Below are 22,038 nucleotides of genomic sequence, written 5' to 3' on the forward strand. Positions count from 1 at the left end.
AGGCTGAGGCTCCTGCAGTGCTATCCCTTGGATTCCTCTACCTGCCACACTTGCAGTCATATCAAAGAACAAGAACAAAGAACAAAGAAATGTACAGCACAGGAACAGGCCCTTCGGACCTCCAAGCCCGTGCCGACCATGCTGCCCGACTAAACTACAATCTTCTACACTTCCTGGGTCCGTATCCTTCTATTCCCATCCTATTCATGTATTTGTCAAGATGCCCCTTAAATGTCACTATCGTCCCTGCTTCCACCACCACCTCCTCCGGTAGCGAGTTCCAGGCACCCATTACCCTCTGTTAAAAATCTTGCCTCGTACATCTACTCTAAACCTTGCCCCTCTCACCTTAAACCTATGCCCCCTAGTAATTGACCCCTCTACCCTGGGGAAAAGCCTCTGACTATCCACTCTGTCTATGCCCCTCATAATTTTGTAGACCTCTATCAGGTCGCCCCTCAACCTCCTTCGTCCCAGTGAGAACAAACTGAGTTTTTTCAACCGCTCCTCATAGCTAATGCCCTCCATACCAGGCAACATTCTGGTAAATCTCTTCTGCACCCTCTCTAAAGCCTCCACATCCTTCTGGTAGTGTGGCGACCAGAATTGAACACTATACTCCCAAGTGTGGCCTAACTAAGGTTCTATACAGCTGCAACATAACTTGCCAATTCTTATACTCAATGCCCCGGCCAATGAAGGCAAGCATGCCGTATGCCTTCTTGACTACCTTCTCCACCTGTGTTGCCCCTTTCAGTGACCTGTGGACCTATACTCCGAGGTCTCTTTGACTTTCAATACTCTTGAGGGCTCTACCATTCACTGTATATTCCCTACCTGCATTAGACCTACCAAAATGCATAACCTCACATTTGTCCGGATTAAACTCCATCTGCCATCTCTCCGCCCAAGTCTCCAAACAATCTAAATCCTGCTGTACCCTCTGACAGTCCTCATCGCTATCCGCAATTCCACCAACCTTTGTGTCGTCTGCAAACTTACTAATCAGGCCAGTTACATTTTCCTCCAAATCATTTATATATACTACAAACAGCAAAGGTCCCAGCACTGATCCCTGTGGAACACCACTGGTCACAGCCCTCCAATTAGAAAAGCATCCTTCCATTGCTACTCTCTGCCTTCTATGACCTAGCCAGTTCTGTATCCACCTTGTCAGCTCACCCCTGATCCCGTGTGACTTCACCTTTTGTACTAGTCTACCATGAGGGACCTTGTCAAAGGCCTTATTGAAGTCCATATAGACAACATCCACTGCCCTACCTGCATCAATCATCTTAGTGACCTCCTCGAAAAACTCTTATCAAGTTAGTGAGACACGACCTCCCCTTCACAAAACCATGCTGGCCTCTCACTAATACGTCCATTTGCTTCCAAATGGGAGTAGATCCTGTCTCGAAGAATTCTCTCCAGTAATTTCCCTACCACTGAAGTAAGGCTCACCGGCCTGTAGTTCCCTGGATTATCCTTGCTACCCTTCTTAAACAGAGGAACAACATTGGCTATTCTCCAGTCCTCCGGGACATCACCTGAAGACAGTGAGGATCCAAAGATTTCTGTCAAGGCCTCAGCAATTTCCTCTCCAGCCTCCTTCAGTATTCTGGGGTAGATCCCATCAGGCCCTGGGGACTTATCTACCTTAATATTTTTTAAGACACCCAACACCTCGTCTTTTTGGATCTCAATGTGACCCAGGCTATCTACACACCCTTCTCCAGACTCAACATCTACCAATTTCTTCTCTTTGGTGAATACTGATGCAAAGTATTCATTTAGTACCTCGCCCATTTCCTCTGGCTCCACACATAGATTCTCTTGCCTATCCTTCAGTGGGCCTACCCTTTCCCTGGCTACCCTCTTGCTTTTTATCCACCTGTCTCTGACCAGGGCGGCATGATAACACATTAGTTAGCATTGTTGCTTCACAACTCCAGGGACCCGGATGCAGTTTCCAGCTTGGGTCACTGTCTGTGCGGAGTCTGCACGTTCTCTCCGTGTCTGCGTGGGTTTCCTCCGGGTGCTCCAGTTTCCTCCCACAAAGTCCCGAAAGACGTGCTTGTTAGGTGAATTGGGCATTCTGAATTCTCCTTCAGTGTACCCAAACAGGCGCCTGGCGACGAGGGGATTTTCACAGCAACTTCATTGCAATGTTAATGCAAGTCTACTTGTGACTCTAATAAAGATTATGTTGACAGAATTTAAGGCAGTTATCTAAGGAGTGTGACTGCCTCCTGAAATACTACATACAGGTAACTCTCCCCCTCCCTGATGTGTCGCAATGTCTAAAGCTCAGACGTCAGCTCACTAACTCTGAGCCAAAGTTCTTCGAGCAACCAACATTTGCTACAGATGTGGTCGCTATAGGTGGAAGTCGCACGGGTGCAAATATTTACAAGTGGGGACTGGACGCCATGGCTGCTGAGGGGGAGTGGGATGCTCAAAAAACTCTGTAAAAGCCTAAATAATTGTTGGGAATACTGGGGGAGGTGGGTGGGGTGAGCCTGGGCAGGGGGTAGTAGTGGGGAACGACTTTGTGCCAAGTCCATGGACTCAGGGTTCTTGGGATCGGGGTGGGTTGGCACAGACCGCCATTGCTGCAGTATGTGGATTTAAATGCAGGTCTCCTTTGAGCTATCTTTGTGGCTGCAATGAGTATGTGGTGAGTGGGGCGATTAGAAACAGCTGCAGCTGTCAGGCTGTTTAGCACTAATTCCGGCCCAGCAATGCCTGCTGGGAAATGCTTTCAGTTCACGCCGGCAGAGTGCTGGCCCATTTGCTTGTCCTGAATGAATAGCGCCCTCAACGGAATCGAGAATCGCACGCTATTCAGTCCCGGAGGAAACACATCTCCCAAATGGAGAAATCAGCCCCTTGTTTGTCAACCTTCAAAAGAATTAGAATGACAATAAAATGTAACAATTTTAAACTGTAGCTCTTCAAAAGCAAGAACATGTCTTTCAATGGCATTTCGGGACATTTTAATATACTCAAAACCAATCACAAAAAATATTTTGAAAAACACAGAAACAATATCTAACAAAACCAAAGGTCTTTCTTGGTTCTGCATCAAAGTACTATCAATACTATCCTATAACTAACCTGTACAGAGGCAGCGAAAGTTCTCACAAGTCTTTGGACACACATCTGAAAACAATTCAAAGACAACTCTGCCCACTGTGAAAAGAAATCAAGTATTATATCTTAAGATCTGAAAAGGATAAAACAAAAATTATATTGTTACTCTCCAACGTCATATTACATTCATTTAGTTACTAATTTTATCAGCAATACGCAAAACTACACCAAGTCATAAAGTAACAACTTTATTCAAGAACGGCCATGTGTCAGAAGTGGAAAATTAACAATGAGGCAGTAAGAGGTCTTCTGGAGCTGGAGTTAATGTAACTTGCTGAGAACAAAGAAAAAGGAGCAGTCCTCTGCATCTGACTTGTGCTACACATAACCTGAAATTTCTTGATGCTGTCACAAAACAGACCATTTGTCCAAGCCAAGATGGAAGCACTGAACATTTCTATTGTTATGTTTTAGGGAAAAGATATTGGAATTCACTTCAAGCCCAGTATTTCCAGGAGGACGGTTTCTCCATCCTGCACATAACAATTTTAAAATCAATATTTATAACGTTCTTAAAATTTCATTATATTTCTAGTAAATGTATTCATTCCTTTCAGCCACACAACCTGAACTAGCAACAAAGTTCAAATCTAACAGTAGATTCTTAAAGAATGTCAGTAACGTGCTTGATTACAATACAGCAAAATAAACTCAAAAAGTTTAACCTGGACCCATGGTAATTTCAGTACATCAAAGGTCTTGTGTGTTCACACAAGTAACATTATTACTGTAATATATTTCCCTTACCAAGCAGATTATTGACAGTTATGTCAAAAAAACATCTAGGACGCTGTGTTTTCACCCCCATGCTTTTCACAAGCTGTAGTTACTGCAGAAGAAACAGATATCATAATTATTAAAATGTCCAGTAGAAAGGATTCGTTCACATAACAAATTTATCAACAAGGTCATTTTTTTTAACCTTCATCCCTACATCTCACTTAATGAGGAGATAATCTTCTCCTCGAGTTCTCTGCCCGAAGGCAGGTCCAACCCACAATGTCAGAACTTCCACCCTGGGTAGGGCAAGGAGGCGAATCCCAAATCCCAAATCCACTCCACCCGGAATGGGTATTGAACCCAGTGCAGGCACTAATCTGATCCACATTGGCCATCTGGTCAACTAAGCCAACTGAGTCTACACCGACCCTTCGAATGAGGATTCTGCCCATTTACGAGTGTCCACCCCACCCTATCCCTGTAATCCCATAACCTAACCTGCACATCCCTCGGCATTAAGGGGCAATTTAGCATGACCAACTCACCTAACCTGCACATACATAGATACATAGAAGATAGGAGCAGGAGGAGGCCTTTTGGCCCTTCGAGCCTGCTCCGTCATTCATCACGATCATGGCTGATCATCTAACTCAATAGCCTAATCCTGCTTTGTCCCCGTAGCCTTTGAATCCCATTCTCCCCAAGTGCTGTATCCAGCTGCCTCTTGAACATATTCAAAGTTGTAGCATCAACTACTTCCTGTGGTAATGAATTCCACAGACTCACCACTCTGCGTGAAGAAATTTCTCCTTATCTCTGTCCGAAATGGTTTACCCTGAATTCTCAAACTGTGAGCCCAGGTTCTGGACACACCCATCATTGGTAACATCTTCCCTGCATCTACCCTTTCTAGCCCTTTTAGAATTTTATAAGTCTCTATGAGATCCCCCCTCATTCTTCTTAACTCCAGCGAGAACAATCCCAACCTAGTCAATCTCTCCTCATAAGACAGTCCCACCATCCCTGGAATCACTCTGGTAAACCTTTGCTGCACTCCCTCGCGAGCAAGAACATCCTTCCTCAGAGAAGGAGACCAAAACTGCACTCAATACACCCAAATGTGGCCTCACCAAGGCCCTATACAATTGCAGAAACACATCTCGTAATGAAGGCCAACATACCATTTGCATTCTTAACCGCCTGCTGCACCTACATGCTTACCTTCAGTGAAGACACCAAGGTCCCGCTGCACACTCCTCTCTCCCAATTTACAACCATTCAGGTAGTAATCTGCCTTCCTGTTTTTGCTTCCAAAATGAATAACCTCACACTTATCCAAATTATACTGCATTTGCCATTGATTTGCCCACTCGCCCAATCTGTCCAGATCATGCTGTAGGGTCCCTGCATCCTCGTCACAATTTACCCTCCCACCTAATATCATCTGCAAACTTTTAGATGCTACATTTTGTTCCCTCATCCAAATCATTAATATATATTGTGAATAGCTGGGGTCCCAGCACTGATCCCTGTGGTACCCCACTAGTTACTGCCTGACAATTTGAAAAGGACCCATTAATCCCTACTCTTTGTTCCCTCTCTGCCAACCAATTTTCTATCCACCTCAATACATTTTTCCCCAATCCCATGCGCTTTAATTTTGCACAATAATCTCTTATGTGAGACTTTGTCAAACGTATTCTGAGAGTCGAAATATACCACATCGACTGGCTCCCCCTTGTCGACTGTACTGGTTACCTCTTCAAAGAATTCCAACAGATTTTCAAGCATGATTTTCCCTTCATAAATCCATGCTGACCCTGACTGATCCTGCCACTGCTTTTTAAATGTTCCGCTATGAAGTCCTTGATAATAGATTCAAGCATTTTCCCCACTACCGATGTTAGGCTTACTGGTCTATAATTCCCTGCTTTCTCTCTACCTCCCTTTTTGAATATCTGAGTGACGTGAGTTACCCTTCCAATCTGCAGGGACAGTTCCAGAGTCTATAGAATCCCGGAAGATGACCACCAATGCATCCACTATTTCCAGAGCCACCTCCTTAAGCACTCTGGGATGCAGATTCTCAGGCCCTGGGGATTTATCCGCCTTCAATCCCATCAATTTTCCCAGCACCATTTCTCTACTAATGTTGATCTCCCGCAGTTCTTCCCTCTCACTAAACCTTTCATTCTCCAACATTTCTGGGATCTGATTTGTGTCTTCATTTGTGAAGACAGAACCAAAGTATGTATTCAATTGCTCAGCCATTTTTTTGTCTCTTATTATGCATTCCTGTTTCTGTCTGTAGGGGGCCTACATTTCTCTTTACCAATCTCTTTCTCTTCACATATCTATAGACACTCTTAGTGTCAGTCTTTATGCAAGCTTCCAGTCGTACTGTACTTTCCCCTTCTTAATCAATCCCTTCGTCCTACTTTGCTGAATTCTAAACTGCTCCCAATCCTCGGACCTATTATTTTTCTTGGCCAATCTGTATGCTTCTTCCGTGTATCGGATACTATTTCTAATTTCCTTTATAAGCCATGGATTGGTCCTTTTACCCCCTTTGCTTTTGTGCCAGACAGGAATGAACAAGAGTTCCCCCATGCATTCTTTGAACGTTTGCCATTGTCTATCCACTTTCATCCCTTTAAGTAACTCTCCCCAATCTATCAAGGCCAACTCATGCCCCATACCTTTGTACTGTGGGAGGAAACCGGAGAACCCGGAGGAATCCCACGCAGACAGGGGGAGAAAGTGCAAACTCCCCACAGACAGTGACCAATTTCTTTCCATCGCATCGGACCAAGAATCTCTCCTGCTTTTACTGTATGCCATTGGTGTACGCTGGAATGATTTACCAGCTGATACACAACCAGTTTGGATGTATTATGGACACGCCTTCCTTGCCATCCAGCCCTGGAGTGAGACTTGAACCCCAGCTTAGAGGCAGAAACACTATCCAGTATGTCACAAAATCTCATTCAGAAAATATTCCTGTAGCCAAAGACAAGGTTTATGAAACATTGGAAATCCAATTTGCATTTCGAATAACAAACTCCCAAGTAACAAATGCCCATTCTAGTTTCCTCACATGATATAACAACATCTTGATATTAAAGGTGGCACAATGGCTAGCACTGCTGCCTCACAGCTCCAGGGACCCGGGTTCAATTCCAGCCTTGGGTGACTATGTGGAGTTTGCGTGGGTTTCCTCCTGGTGCTCCAGTTTCCTCCTACAGTCCAAAGATGTGCAGGTTAGGTGGATTGGCCATGCTAAATTGTCCCGTAAGTGTCCAAAAGGTTAGGTAGGGCACTAGGTTACAGGGATAGGGTGGAGGTCTAAGTAGCATTCCAAGGGCTGATGCAGACTCAATGGGCTGAATGGCCTTCTTCTGCACTGAAGGCATTCTATGATAAAACAGGAAATCAGCATGGTAACATCAAGGAGACAAATCATAATTTTTGGTCAATGAGCGAACAATAGTTTTGTCGACTGCTTTTTCTGCTCACAGATGCTAAGCAGCCTGCTGTTTCCAACTTTCGATTCAAACTTGTAGCATTTTGCATTCAATAAATTTAATCTTACATTTTAGTTACTGGCAGAGACCAGAGTGTAATACCAATGAAAAAGCTGAAAACGGAATTAACTTTTAAAAAGTTCTTTTGTAGAAAAATGTTCAAAAGATAGATATGGTATAAACAAAGACTCAACTAAAATTATTTGCATTGTGCTCTCAGTTCATAGTTGCCAATGCCCCTTTAGGACATGGTAATTGAAGAGAGGGAAAGAAAAAGAGAGGGGAGAGGGAGAGAACTGCTCAATGGTAAAGAGGTGTTTGAAGAATGCCCCAGAGATCCACAAATATAGCTGGGAGTCGTCCATGAAATTCACTTTTGCAATCCCAATATGGCTTCAAGGGGGTGACTAGTGAGCACAAGGCAACAGCACAAAACTTCCTTATATCTAGCAAAAGTTGGTAATGTTTTCAAAACGGATGGTAGCATGTGAAATGCATCAAAACGCCATGCTGTACATATAATGTTGCATCATGTCATAAAATCATTGTATTTTTTACTGATATTGTTCATTTAAACACTCTAAGAGCGTGTGCATTTTATTTGGACTGGAGTTTAACTATGTATCTCATGACCTGCTTCTGCTATTTACTCTCAGATTATTAGTTTGTGTGCCGTATGGATTGGCTCTGTTTCTTGGACATCAGATAAAATGATCAAAATAAGTAATTGTATCATGTTAAACCGATTTATAAATTGTGTGCTGGCTTTTAACTCCTTAACATGACTGAATTAAAGATGATAACATCTAGGCTAAAATCGTAGAAAAAAAATTCCTTCTTAATTACAAAATAAGTTGAAAAAATTAATTTTAATTCAGATGAAAACAGCACTGTGCATAAACGAGACAATATGAAGGTTATATCATCTTCATCTTGCAACAATGCTAAGTTTTAGTCAGAATATGAGCAAATGCACTTCAAGCATTGACACTAGCCTCGGAGTTAGGTTTGCAATATGTACAGAGCAAAGTGCACTTACTATTTTTTTTACTAAGCAAACTGCGCCCTTCATCGTTATAACCATTCAATAAGAACTGCTACAGCAGAACTTACATTTCACAGTGCTCCTCCCAAACACCTGCCCCACACAACATAAACAGAACTTCTTAGAACACGGAATATGTGGAGAAATATGGTCACTAAATTATTCTGGCAAGTGAGTTTGAACGAAACCTATGAAAACTGGAGTGTCGCCTGCATTAGGCATTAACTACATGTGGTTAATTGGGAATTCAGATGTGGAAATTTTTAACTCTGCTCAGTAAATAAAGAGTAACATGACACCATTGTTGGACATATCATTCCAATAATGAATATTTATATGGTATATGGACATTTTCTAAATTTGTTGGTAAAAAGCAAGATGAAAAGCAGAATGCACATGCATTTGTGATTATTGCGAGATCTTATTAAATGATGGTACATGTTTGTTCAGTAAACATATACATGCAGTACATTTACCTGTAATGCAAGGCATTGCCTAGAAAGAAACAGCTTTGATTTATGCAACAACTTTCATCACTTCATGACATATCAAAGTGCTTCACAGCTGGACTTCCGGGTGCGGCGATGACCAGCTGAGTCGCACGTTTCGGCAGCTCCCTGTGAAACGGACTTTTGGGCTCTTGATAGGAGCCCCAACGGCAATTTTGACGGCTAAAAACACTGTGCGGTAAACCAGAAGGGAATCCCCCCTGGATACGGATGGAAAAAGGAGGAGAGAGTGGCCAGATTGCAGTGGATCCTTTAGAACAGCGGCAAGGAAGGCAAGCAAAAACCAAGATGGCGTCGGAAGGTGGCAGTTTAACATGGGGCCCTGAACAACAAGAGTTCTTGAAATGCTGTGTGGAAGAGCTCAAAAAGGAAATGAAGAAAGAGCTGTTGGCCCCGATACTACAGGCGATCGAAGGGCTAAAGGAGGAACAAAAGACCCAGGAGCGGGAGCTTCGGGTCGTGAAGGCAAAGGCAGCCGAGAATGAGGACGACATACAGGGCCTGGTGGTGAAGACGGAGGAGGCACATCAGAAACAATGTGTGGAAAGGTTGGAGGCACTGGAAAACAACGCAAGGAGGAACAACCTGAGGATTCTTGGTCTTCCTGAAGGTGTGGAGGGAGCGGACGTCGGGGCATATGTGAGCACGATGCTGCACTCGTTAATGGGAGCGGAGGCCCCGGCGGGTCCGTTGGAGGTGGAGGGAGCATACCGAGTGATGGCGCGAGGACCGAGAGCAGGAGAAATTCCCAGAGCCATAGTGGTGAGATTCCTCCGTTTTAAGGATAGAGAAATGGTCCTTAGATGGGCGAAGAAAACTCGGAGCAGTAAATGGGAGAACGCGGTGATCCGCGTTTATCAAGACTGGAGTGCGGAGGTGGCGAGAAGGAGGGCGAGCTTTAATCGGGCCAAGGCGGTGCTTCATAAAAAGAAGATAACATTTGGAATGCTGCAACCGGCAAGACTGTGGGTCACATATCGAGGGAGGCACCACTACTTTGAGACGGCGGATGAAGCGTGGACTTTTATTGTGGAAGAAAAACTGGAATGAGCGGGTTATTAAAAAGAACGTTCGAACAAAGTGGTGGGGCGAATGTGGGGGGCAAAGAGGGGTTTTATGTACTAATCCTGCGATGTGGTAACTTTTCTCTCTCCCACAGGTGGTGATGGGGGGAGGAGGGGAGGTGGAGGAGATGGGGCGTTGGCTATTGGGGGCGGGGCCAAGGGAGAAGCGCGGGCTTGGTTCCCGCGCTCTGATAATCATGGCAGGAATAGAGAAGCAGGAAGGAGGGGGCGTTGCACGGTGCGAGCCGAGGTCACGGGGGGGGAAGCCGAGGTCAGCCAGAGTTTGCTGACTTCTGGGAGCAACATGGGGGGAGTAATTACGCTAGCGGGGGATCTAACAGGGGGGGTGGGAGGGGGGAATTACTGGGTTGCTGCTGCTGGGGAGAGGGGGGAGCTGGTATGGGAGAGGATGGGCGGGGGGGCACCGCCTGGGGGAGATACAGCTGCGTGGGAACCGGGTGAGGAGCTGGAAAAAGGTGATGGCTAATCGACAAGGGGGGGTAGGAAGCCCCCCAACTCGGCTGATCACGTGGAACGTGAGAGGGCTGAACGGGCCGATAAAGAGGGCACGGGTACTCGCACACCTTAAGAAACTTAAGGCAGATGTGGTTATGTTACAGGAAACGCACCTGAAACTGATAGACCAGGTTAGGCTACGCAAAGGATGGGTGGGGCAGGTGTTCCATTCGGGGCTAGATGCGAAAAACAGGGGGGTGGCTATATTAGTGGGGAAGCGGGTAATGTTCGAGGCAAAGACTATAGTGGCGGATAACGGGGGCAGATACGTGATGGTGAGTGGCAAACTACAGGGGGAGACGGTGGTTTTGGTAAACGTATATGCCCCGAACTGGGATGATGCCAATTTTATGAGGCGGATGCTAGGACGCATTCCGGACCTAGAGATGGGAAAGCTGATAATGGGGGGAGATTTTAATACGGTGTTGGAACCAGGGCTGGATAGGTCGAAGTCCAGGACTGGAAGGAGGCCGGCAGCAGCCAAGGTACTTAAAGATTTTATGGAGCAGATGGGAGGTGTAGACCCGTGGAGATTTAGCAGACCTAGGAGTAAGGAGTTCTCGTTTTTCTCCTATGTCCATAAAGTCTACTCGCGAATAGACTTTTTTGTGCTGGGTAGGGCATTGATCCCGAAGGTGAGGGGAACGGAGTATACGGCTATAGCCATTTCGGATCACGCTCCACACTGGGTGGACTTGGAGATAGGGGAGGAAACAGGAGGGCGCCCACCCTGGAGAATGGACATGGGACTAATGGCAGATGAGGGGGTGTGTCTAAGGGTGAGGGGGTGCATTGAAAAGTACTTGGAACTCAATGATAATGGGGAGGTCCAGGTGGGAGTGGTCTGGGAGGCGTTGAAGGCGGTGGTTAGAGGGGAGCTGATATCAATAAGGGCACATAAAGGGAAGCAGGAGAGTAAGGAACGGGAGCGGTTGCTGCAAGAACTTTTGAGGGTGGACAGACAATATGCGGAAGCACCGGAGGAGGGACTGTACAGGGAAAGGCAAAGGCTACATGTAGAATTTGACTTGCTGACTACACGCACTGCAGAGGCACAATGGAGGAAGGCACAGGGTGTACAGTACGAATATGGGGAGAAGGCGAGCAGGTTGCTGGCACACCAATTGAGGAAAAGGGGAGCAGCGAGGGAAATAGGGGGAGTGAGGGATGAGGAAGGAGAGATGGAGCGGGGAGCGGAGAGAGTGAATGGAGTGTTCAAGACATTTTATAAAAAATTATATGAAGCTCAACCCCCGGATGGGAGGGAGAGAATGATGGGCTTCTTGGATCGGCTGGAATTTCCCAAGGTGGAAGAGCAGGAAAGGGTGGGACTGGGAGCACAGATCGAGGTAGAAGAAGTGGTGAAAGGAATTAGGAGCATGCAGGCGGGAAAGGCCCCGGGACCGGATGGATTCCCAGTCGAATTCTATAGAAAATATGTGGACTTGCTCGCCCCAGTACTGACGAGGACCTTTAATGAGGCAAAGGAAAGGGGACAACTGCCCCCGACTATGTCTGAAGCAACGATATCGCTTCTCTTAAAGAAGGAAAAGGACCCGCATTGACCTATTTCCCTCCTAAATGTAGATGCCAAGGTCCTGGCCAAGGTAATGGCAATGAGAATAGAGGAATGTGTCCCGGGGGTGGTCCACGAGGACCAAACTGGGTTTGTGAAGGGGAGACAGCTGAACACGAATATACGGAGGTTGTTAGGGGTAATGATGATGGCCCCACCAGAGGGAGAAACGGAGATAGTAGTGGCGATGGATGCCGAGAAAGCATTTGATAGAGTGGAGTGGGATTATTTGTGGGAGGTGTTGAGGAGATTTGGTTTTGGAGAGGGGTATGTTAGATGGGTGCAGCTGTTGTATAGGGCCCCAGTGGCGAGCGTGGTCACGAATGGACGGGGATCTGCATATTTTCGGCTCCATAGAGGGACAAGGCAGGGATGCCCTCTGTCCCCATTATTGTTTGCACTGGCGATTGAGCCCCTGGCGATAGCGTTGAGGGGTTCCAAGAAGTGGAGGGGAGTACTTAGGGGAGGAGAAGAGCACCGGGTATCTTTGTATGCGGACGATTTGCTACTATACGTGGCGGACCCGGCGGAGGGGATGCCAGAAATAATGCGGATACTTGGGGAGTTTGGGGATTTTTCAGGGTATGAATTGAACATGGGGAAGAGTGAGTTGTTTGTGGTGCATCCAGGGGAGCAGAGTAGAGAAATAGAGGACCTACCGTTGAGGAAGGTAACAAGGGACTTTCGTTACCTGGGGATCCAGATAGCTAAGAATTGTGGCACATTGCATAGGTTAAATTTAACGCGGTTGGTGGAACAGATGGAGGAGGATTTCAAGAGATGGGATATGGTATCCCTGTCAATGGCAGGGAGGGTGCAGGCGGTTAAGATGGTGGTCCTCCCGAGATTCCTCTTTGTGTTTCAGTGCCTCCCGGTGGTGATCACGAAGGCTTTTTTTAAAAGGATTGAAAAGAGCATCATGGGTTTTGTGTGGGCCGGGAAGACCCCGAGAGTGACGAAGGGATTCTTACAGCGTAGCAGGGATAGGGGGGGGGGCTGGCACTACCGAGCCTAAGTGAGTATTATTGGGCCGCTAATATTTCAATGGTGAGTAAGTGGATGGGAGAGGAGGAGGGAGCGGCGTGGAAGAGATTAGAGAGGGCGTCCTGTAGGGGGACTAGCCTACAGGGTATGGTGACAGCCCCATTGCCGTTCTCACGGAGGAACTACACCACAAGCCCGGTGGTGGTGGCTACACTGAAGATTTGGGGACAGTGGAGACGGCATAGGGGAAAGACTGGAGCCTTGGGGGGGTCCCCGATAAGAAACAACCATAGGTTTGCCCCGGGGGGAATGGATGGGGGATATGGAATGTGGCAAAGAGCAGGAATAACGCAACTGAAAGATCTGTTTGTGGATGGGAAGTTCGCGAGTCTGGGAGCGCTGACCGAGAAATATGGGTTGCCCCAAGGGAATGCATTCAGGTATATGCAACTGCGGGCTTTTGCGAGGCAACAGGTGAGGGAATTCCCGCAGCTCCCGACACAAGAGGTGCAGGACAGAGTGATCTCAAAGACATGGGTGGGGGATGGTAAGGTGTCAGATATATATATAGGGAAATGAGGGACGAAGGGGAGACTATGGTAGATGAACTAAAAGGGAAATGGGAAGAAGAGCTGGGGGAGGAGATCGAGGAGGGGCTGTGGGCAGATGCCCTAAGCAGGGTAAACTCGTCGTCCTCGTGTGCCAGGCTAAGCCTGATTCAGTTTAAGGTATTACACAGGGCGCATATGACTGGAGCACGGCTCAGTAAATTTTTTGGGGTGGAGGATAGGTGTGCGAGGTGCTCGAGAAGCCCAGCGAATCATACCCATATGTTTTGGTCATGCCCGGCACTACAGGGGTTTTGGATGGGGGTGACAAAGGTGCTTTCAAAAGTAGTAGGAGTCCGGGTCGAACCAAGCTGGGGGTTGGCTATATTTGGGGTTGCACAAGAGCCGGGAGTGCAGGAGGCGAGAGAGGCCGATGTTTTGGCCTTTGCGTCCCTAGTAGCCCGGCGCAGGATATTGCTAATGTGGAAAGAAGCCAAGCCCCCGGGGGTGGAGACCTGGATAAATGACATGTCGGGGTTTATAAAGCTAGAGCGGATTAAGTTCGTCCTAAGGGGGTCGGCTCAAGGGTTCACCAGGCGGTGGCAACCGTTCGTCGAATACCTCGCAGAAAGATAGACGGAATGGGAAAAAGAAGGCAGCAGCAGCAGCCCAGGATCGAGGGGGGGGGGGGAGGAGGAACCAGAAGGACTCTCAGGGTTGTTAATATATACTGTATAGTATGTATAGGTCGTTGCTACAGATAATTATATATTGGACTGTTAAATTATATTTTTGGAGAGTGTTACTTGTGACAAGGCAGTTGCCAATTAGGGCTAGTTTTCATTTTTGTTATTTATTATTTATTCATTTTTTGTTTATAAAATAGGTCATTGTTATTTGTGTTGTTATAATATTGTGTAAAGGATGCACAATGTACTGTGTTGGTTGACCAAAAATTTTCAATGAAATATTTAATTTAAAAAAAAGTGCTTCACAGCTAATGAACTATTTCTGAAATCAGTAATTGTTGTAATGGAAAAAGCTCAGCAGCCAATTTGTACATAGAACGTTTCTACAAACATCACTGTGATAATGCCCAGATAATCTGTTTTTATGATATTGATGAATGGATAAATAACGGTAAGGGCATCAGGACAACTCCTGTTCTTTGAATTAGTGCTATGGGATCATTTACGTCCATTTTAGAGAGCAGACAGGACCTCAATTGAAAGATGCCATGTCTAACATTGAAGCGTCAGCCTAAACCTTAGTGCTCCAGTCCATGGAGTGGAACGTGAACCCACAACCTTCTGACTCAAGAGTTGAGAGTGCTACCAACTAAGCCACAACTGATGCATCCTACTAAAATTAGTCCACAAAGCTAAAACCGTACCTGCACTTGTGCCTAATCAGTAATTTCTATGGACAAAACTACTTTAGTCCACTCACCATGGGAAATTCCTATCTGACAACATAAATGCATACTCAGTTTTACACTAATATTTTCTTCAGTAAGAATTTTTGTGAATGGGCACATGAAATTCAATAAAAATTGTAAAAGAAAAGTATACTCATCCGGCAAACCTTTAATAATTAGCTTGACATTATTATAGCTCTGTAATTAATTTCACATGGTTCTCTGCTGTGGTCTTCACAAATCAATTCAGGTGGTTAACAAATGCTTAAAATATCATGTGCATATACATGCTTTGAAACTATTCTATAATTAGTGAAATTATTATTGCACTCGTTGTTAACTATCAAATTGCAGTACAGTACATCATTCCAATGATTTGACAAATAATTTACTTCCACATTTACAAAAATACAAATGTAATGGACGGGTAAAGGCCAAATATTCCATCCAACCTGTCCTATATAGTTGTGATGCTTTATGCATCTCAATACAGACATTGTGTAATCACCAAAATTCACAGAGCAAAATACCAAATAGAAAAATCACACCAATTTGGGGGGGGGGGGGGGGGTATTTTGTTAACCACAATCAAATCCTAGAGACTATGGGCGCGATTTAACCACCCTGTTCGGCCTGGCGCAGATCTAGCCGCAATTAAGAGCAGGAAAGACCAAAATAGAGATTCACGCCAGGCACAAATCAATTTGCCCTGGAACTGGCCCACTCATGATCGTAAGTTCTGGATCTCACCCAAATTTGGCAAGCATATCATGAACGCAATTTGCACTAATTTCAATCTCATTAGTGGGATTGACGTTGAATGCAACGACTTCCTGGGAATTAACTGGGGGAGCCGTCAGGGGGATAGTGAGTGAGGAGCTTTTCATTTGTGAGGCTTTCAAGCCATCTTTAAATATTATGGATACCCATAGAGGCAACTACAGCTGCCTGTCTGACTTTCCAAACACTTCCAGGACAGAGCCTTGTTCTTGTTTCTTTGGTCACTTTAACTCCCTTTGACTGTGAGCAGCCTCTAGCTTAACAGCTGAAGATTACTGCTGATAAGGAATTGGCCTTGTTAGTTGTGAGAGCATTTCTCAACTGCAGGTTATGTTTGTTCCTGCTTAACTGCAAATGCCTGGAGGCTGTTGCTAAGAATTTGTTTGCTGCTGCCTTTTCTGCTTGCCTGTTGCCTCTTTCCATTGGACTTAGTTGCTGCTTTTTGGATGGAGAGAAGGAAGAAAGACGGTAGTTGTCTTTCGGTGCCTTTTACCTGTGATGCGGCGAGGGGAGGATTTGGGCAGGCTTACTACTTGCTGAGGATGCATGATGGCTTGCTCGAGCAGTCGGTGGATGGTTTTAAAGGTCTGTTTGGTGTGTTTTTTAAATAAATTTAAAGTGGCCAATTCTTTTTTTTCCCCAATTAAGGGGCAATTTAGTGTAGCCAATCCACCTACCCTGCACATCTTTGGCTTGTGGGGAGTGAGACCCACGCAGACACGGAGAGAATGCAAACTCCACACGGGGCCTGCCTGTTTGGTATGTTGACTGTGTATTCAGTTCTGGACCTGTGGGTCACCCGTTAATGCCCCGTGTGGCCTGGTCCTTGGACAGGCTGGTGATGGAAAATCCGATGCCGATACCGCAGGAGGGGGGGCGGGGCCCCGGCTCGACTGTGCAGCCCGGAGCTTGCACTGTGACAATTACATGGACTACTGGCGACTTTTTATGTTCCGTACCCATCTGCTGGACCTGTGCAGGTCGCTGGTGTTCCTTGGTTTCCTTTTGTACTGCATTTGGTTTATATATGTCTTGGAAGGGAGGGGCGCGGGGATGGATTTGATAAGATACTATGTAACTGCGGTTTATCTTTTTGCCAGTTGCAGTTCCTCCTGCCTCTGTTGCCTGGAAGTTGTTGGAATGAGGTGCTGGAGAGGGGGTGGTTGTTTTCGCTTTCTCTTCTTTATCCACTATGCTCCATGTCAGTGCAACCTTCTGGTGGTTGTCTTACTAAGCGGCTCTCCACTGATCCAGGTCCACTGCGTGATCTTTTCCAATCATCTGAGCTGCTCGTTCTCATGCACACATACTTGAACAGGCATGCACGCGCAGTCATTCATTCAGATACTCCTTATACATGCACACTCTTACCGAAGAAGAACCAGGCAACGTGCCTCAATGACTACCGTCCAGTGACCCTGACTTCAGTCGTAATAAAGTGCTTCGAGAGGTTGATCATGAAGCGCATCACCTCCATACTCCCAGAACGCCTTGCTCCACTGCAATTCGTATACCGTTGCAACCGGTCCACATCAGACGCCATTTCCCTGGCCCTACACGCTGGCTTTGAAAGCAGACCAAGGCAGGCCAGCAGCACGGTTCAATTCCCATACCATCCTCCCCGAACAGGCGCCGGAATGTGGCGACTAGGGGCTTTTCACAGTAACTTCGTTTGAAGCCTACTTGTGACAGTAAGCAATTTTCATTTCATTTCATTCATCTCGAAAACAAGGTCTCCTACATCAGACTCCTATTTACTGACTACAGCTCCGCCTTCAACACCATAATCCCAGCCAAGCTCATAGCAAAGCTCCAAAATCTAGGACTTGGCTCCCCACTCTGCAACTGGATCCTCAATTTTCTGACCAACAGACCACAATCAGTAAGAATGAACAACAACGCCTCCTCCACAATAGTCCTCAACACCGAGGCCCCACAAGGCTGCGTACTTAGCCCCCTACTCTACTCCTTCTACAAGTTTGCTGACGATACGACCATAGTGGGCCGGATCTCGAATAACGACGAGTCAGAATACAGGTGGGAGATAGAGAACCTAGTGGAGTGGTGTAGCGACACCAATCTCTCCCTCAATGCCAGCAAAACTAAAGAGTTGGTCATTGACTTCAGGAAGCAAAGTACTGTACACACCCCTGTCAGCATCAACAGGGCCGAGGTGAAGATGGTTAGTAGTTTCAAATTCCTAGGGGTGCACATCTCCAAAAATCTGTCCTGGTCCATCCACGTCGACACTACCCCAAGAAAGCACAACAGCGCCTATACTTCCTCAGGAAAGTAAGGAAATTCAGCATGTCCACATTAGCCCGTACCAACTTTTACAGATGCACCACAGAAAGCATCCTATCGGGCTGCATCACAGCCTGGTATGGCAACTGCTCGGCTCAGGACCTCAAGAAACTTCAGAGAGTCGTGAACACCACCCAGTCCATCCCACAAACCTGCCTCTCATCCATTGACTCCATCTACACCTCCTGCTGCCTGGGGAAAGCGGGCAACATAATCAAAGATCCCTCCCACCCGGCTTACTCACTCTTCCAACTTCTTCCATCGGGCAGGAGATGCAGAAGTCTGAGAACACGCACGAACAGACTCAAAAACAGCTTCTTCCCCACTGTCACCAGACTCCTAAATGACCCTCTTATGGACTGACCTCATTAACACTGTATGTTTCATCCGATGCCAGTGCTTATGTAGTTACATTGTATATGTGTGTTGCCCTATTATGTATTTTCTTTTCTTCCCATGTACTTAATGATCTGTTGAGCTGCTCGTAAAAAAATACTTTTCACTGTACCTCAGTACACGTTACAATAAACAAATCCAATCCAATCTCCACGCACTGATGTTCACACACTTTGTTGTACGCATTTGGTGCCTTTCCACCGATGTGGGTCTGCTGCTGGGGCTGGGTGGGGGAGGCGTGCAATGACTCGGCAGCTGGTGGTATTGTATTCTTTTATTTTTTGTCTCGATTTAGTCTTTGGTGTGCAGCATCCTCGTTATATTCCTATCTGTTTTGTGGTTTTTCTTCAGTGCCCGCTACCGGTGCTGGAGAGGGGGAGGGGTGTTCTCTCTCCTTCTGCTGAACCAGTGTCGGTGTGACCTTATCTGGTGGTCTGTGCTGCTCGTTCTCATGTACGAGTACTTTAACAGGCAGATTATTCTAACTTGTATGCACGTGTAGTCATTCATGCCTCTACTCTTGCACACTCTCACTGATATGCACAAACTGATTTTATTTTGATTTGTCACGTATACCGAGGTACAGTGAAAAGTTTTGTTCTGCATATGATTCAGACAGATCGTTCTATACATGAAAAAACAGGACATATATAAATGCACAAGGTAAATACATAGACACAGGTATCGGATGAGCATACGCAGTGTAGTACTACTCATTAGAGATGATGAGTGAAGGGATCAGTTCAATCCATAAGAGGGTCATTCAGGAGTCTGACAACAGCGGGGAAGAAGCTGTTTTTGAAGCGGTTAGTGCTTGTTCTCAGACTTTGCCGCAAAAGGCTGTGGAGGGCAAATCACTGGGTGTCTTTAAGACAAAGATGGATAGGTTCTTGATTAATAAGGGGATCAGGGGTTATGGGGAGAAGGCAGGAGAATGGGGATGAGAAAAATATCAGCCATGATTGAATGGTGCAGCAGACTCGATGGGCCGAGTGGCCTAATTCTGCTCCTATGTCTTATGGTCTTTTGTATCTCCTGCCCGATGGAAGATGTTGGAAGAGAGAATAACCCGGGTGGGAGGAGTCTTTGATGGGCGGTATGGTAGCGCAGTGGTTAGCATTGTTGCTTCACAGTGCCGAGGATCCAGTTTCGATTCCCGGCTTGTCACAGTCTGTGCAGTCTGCACATTCTCCCCTTGTCTGCATGGGTTTCCTCCAGGTGCTCCGGTTTCCTCCCACAAGTCCCGAAAGTCATGCTGTTAGGTGATTTCGACATTCTGAATTCTCCCTCAGTATACCCGAATATGCGCCGTAGTGTGGAGACTAGGTGATTTTCACAGTAACTTCATTGCAGTGTTAATGTAAGCCTACTTGTGACATTAATAAATATTATTATGCTGTCTGCTTTCCCAAGGCAGCAGTAGGTGTAGACAGAGGCAATGGTTGGGAGGCAGGTTCACGTGATGGACTGGGCTGTGATCACAATTCTCTGCAGTTTCTTACGGTCTTGGGCTGAGAAGTTGCCATACTAGGCTCTGATGCAGCCAGATAGGATGCTTTCTATGGTGCATCTGGAAAAATTGGCAAGAGTCAATGTGGACATGCCGAATTTCCTTAGTTTTCTGGAGTTAGTACGAGCGCTGTTGTGCTTTCTTGGTCATATTGTCAGCATCGGTGTGGGTGGACTGGGACACATTGTTGGTGATGTGTACTATTATGGGCCAGGGTTTAGAAAACTCCAAAGTATATCATGGAGTTCACCTGACCCACAACTTTTAATAGATTTTGATTATGGGAGCACAAGGGGCCACTTTACAGGTGTCATGCAACAGAAATATTTTTAAAACAAAACAATATTTATTCTATGAATTCAGTTAACACTTTATAAACTCACAGTAAACATCTTATCAACTACAATCACTGATACTTTCCCAAATACAATATTCTATAGGTAACCCTTAGCAACTTTCCTAACAACATCTAAAAGCCCAAAACATTTTTTAACAAAGACAGCAGGTTTAAATTTTCTACAGAAACAGGTAAAACTTTGAAATCATCAATGAGCTGAAGACATTCTTTAGCTTGTAGAGAGAAAGATCAAAACACACATCGCCATGGTTCACATGTAGCTCTCCAACTGAAAGTGAAACTAAACACAGCCAAAATCAGCTTTCAGCACAAAACGAAAGTAAAAGCAGAGCAGAGCCCAGCTCCACCTACACACTGACATCACTGCAGCTATTTGATAAACACCTATTTCTTAAAAGGTACATCCACCTGACAGCAGACCTAGAAATTTGAAGCCGTCAACCATCGCCACCTCGGCACCATTGATGCAGACAGGGGCGTGCACAATACTTTGCTTCCTGAAGTCAATGACCAGCTCTTTAGTTTTGCTAACGTGGAGGGAGGGATTGTTGTTGTTACACCACGACACTAGGTTCTCCATCTCCCTCCTGTAGACTGACTCATCGTTGTTCAAGGTCCAATCCACTATGGTCATGTCATCAGCAAACGTGTAGATGGAGTTGGAGTCAAATTTTGCAAAGTCATGTGTGTGTGTATAGGGAGAATAATAGGGGGCTAAGTATGAAGTATTGCGGGGCCCCAGTATGGAGGACTGTGGTGGAAGAGGTGTTGTTTACCTGACTGTGGTCTATGGGTCAGAAAGTCGAGGATCCAGTTTCTGACGGAGGAGCCAAGTCCTAGGTTTTGGAGTTTTGATCTGAGCTTGGCTGGGATTATGGTGTTGATGGCAGAGCTGATGTCCACACACACGCTTTCCTGTAGACGCATTGGGCGCCTTTCCATTGTGCCGGACATGTTCTGCACTGAACAGTGCCCCTCTTGGGAGGGGTAGAATGCTTTTCTCTCTCGCCTCTGCTGTGCTCAGTGTTGGAGCGGCCTTTTCTGGTGGGCTGGGCTGGTGAGCCTTTCCGCTGATGTAGGTCGATAGGGGGTGGGGGTGAGTGTGTTCAGGGTGCCAAGCGATTGGTGTCCTCATTGTATTGTCTTTTGTATTTTGATACAGTCGATAAACTAAAATATTTGCAGATTGTATTTGCTGCTTGTGGCAGCAGATGACTGGAGGCTGTTGTTGCTGTTTCCTTCCTTGTCTGAAGTTGGAAAGAAAGGCAATTTTTTCTAAGATACCTCCGTCCTGGAACACCGGGCTCAGGGGGACATTCAAGTCCGGAAGGCAATCCGGTTTGAAGCAAGAAGACACTGCAGGGCCTGGTGCGCGACAATGATCCGAATGGGCCACCTAATGATGCCGTTGAAGAAATACTTTTGCAGATTGCTGATGCTTTTCTTGTTGGTGTGGTGAGTGCTGCATGTAACTGCCACATCACTGTAGGTTAAACACACTGGAAGTCAATTGCACTTTGAGCTCCAGTGGGATATGTGGATGCCAGGATGGGCCGTATGGGAGGGCCTGCACAGCTGTGACTCTTGGACGAAGAGCAGCACTAATATGTGGAACAAGTAACACACTGATGGAC

At 46.1% G+C, this 22,038-nt stretch overlaps 1 protein-coding gene across 6 annotated transcripts in view; it reads right to left on the reverse strand.

The window, feature by feature from the left end:
* ppig (peptidylprolyl isomerase G (cyclophilin G)) overlaps positions 1 to 22,038 on the reverse strand; it is a 117,771-nt gene that overhangs the window by 78,567 nt on the left and 17,166 nt on the right. For all 6 annotated transcript variants that reach the window (XM_072475878.1, XM_072475874.1, XM_072475876.1 and 3 more), the window contains 2 exons: positions 3,901 to 3,982; positions 3,118 to 3,192 (listed from right to left, as the gene is read on the reverse strand). In XM_072475878.1, the coding sequence (XP_072331979.1) occupies positions 3,118 to 3,192; positions 3,901 to 3,961 (136 nt within the window). In that variant the 5' untranslated portion in view covers positions 3,962 to 3,982. The remainder of the gene's footprint in view (positions 1 to 3,117; positions 3,193 to 3,900; positions 3,983 to 22,038) is intronic.

Source organism: Scyliorhinus torazame, chromosome 2 (assembly GCF_047496885.1).
Source record: "Scyliorhinus torazame isolate Kashiwa2021f chromosome 2, sScyTor2.1, whole genome shotgun sequence".
NCBI lineage: Eukaryota > Metazoa > Chordata > Chondrichthyes > Carcharhiniformes > Scyliorhinidae > Scyliorhinus > Scyliorhinus torazame.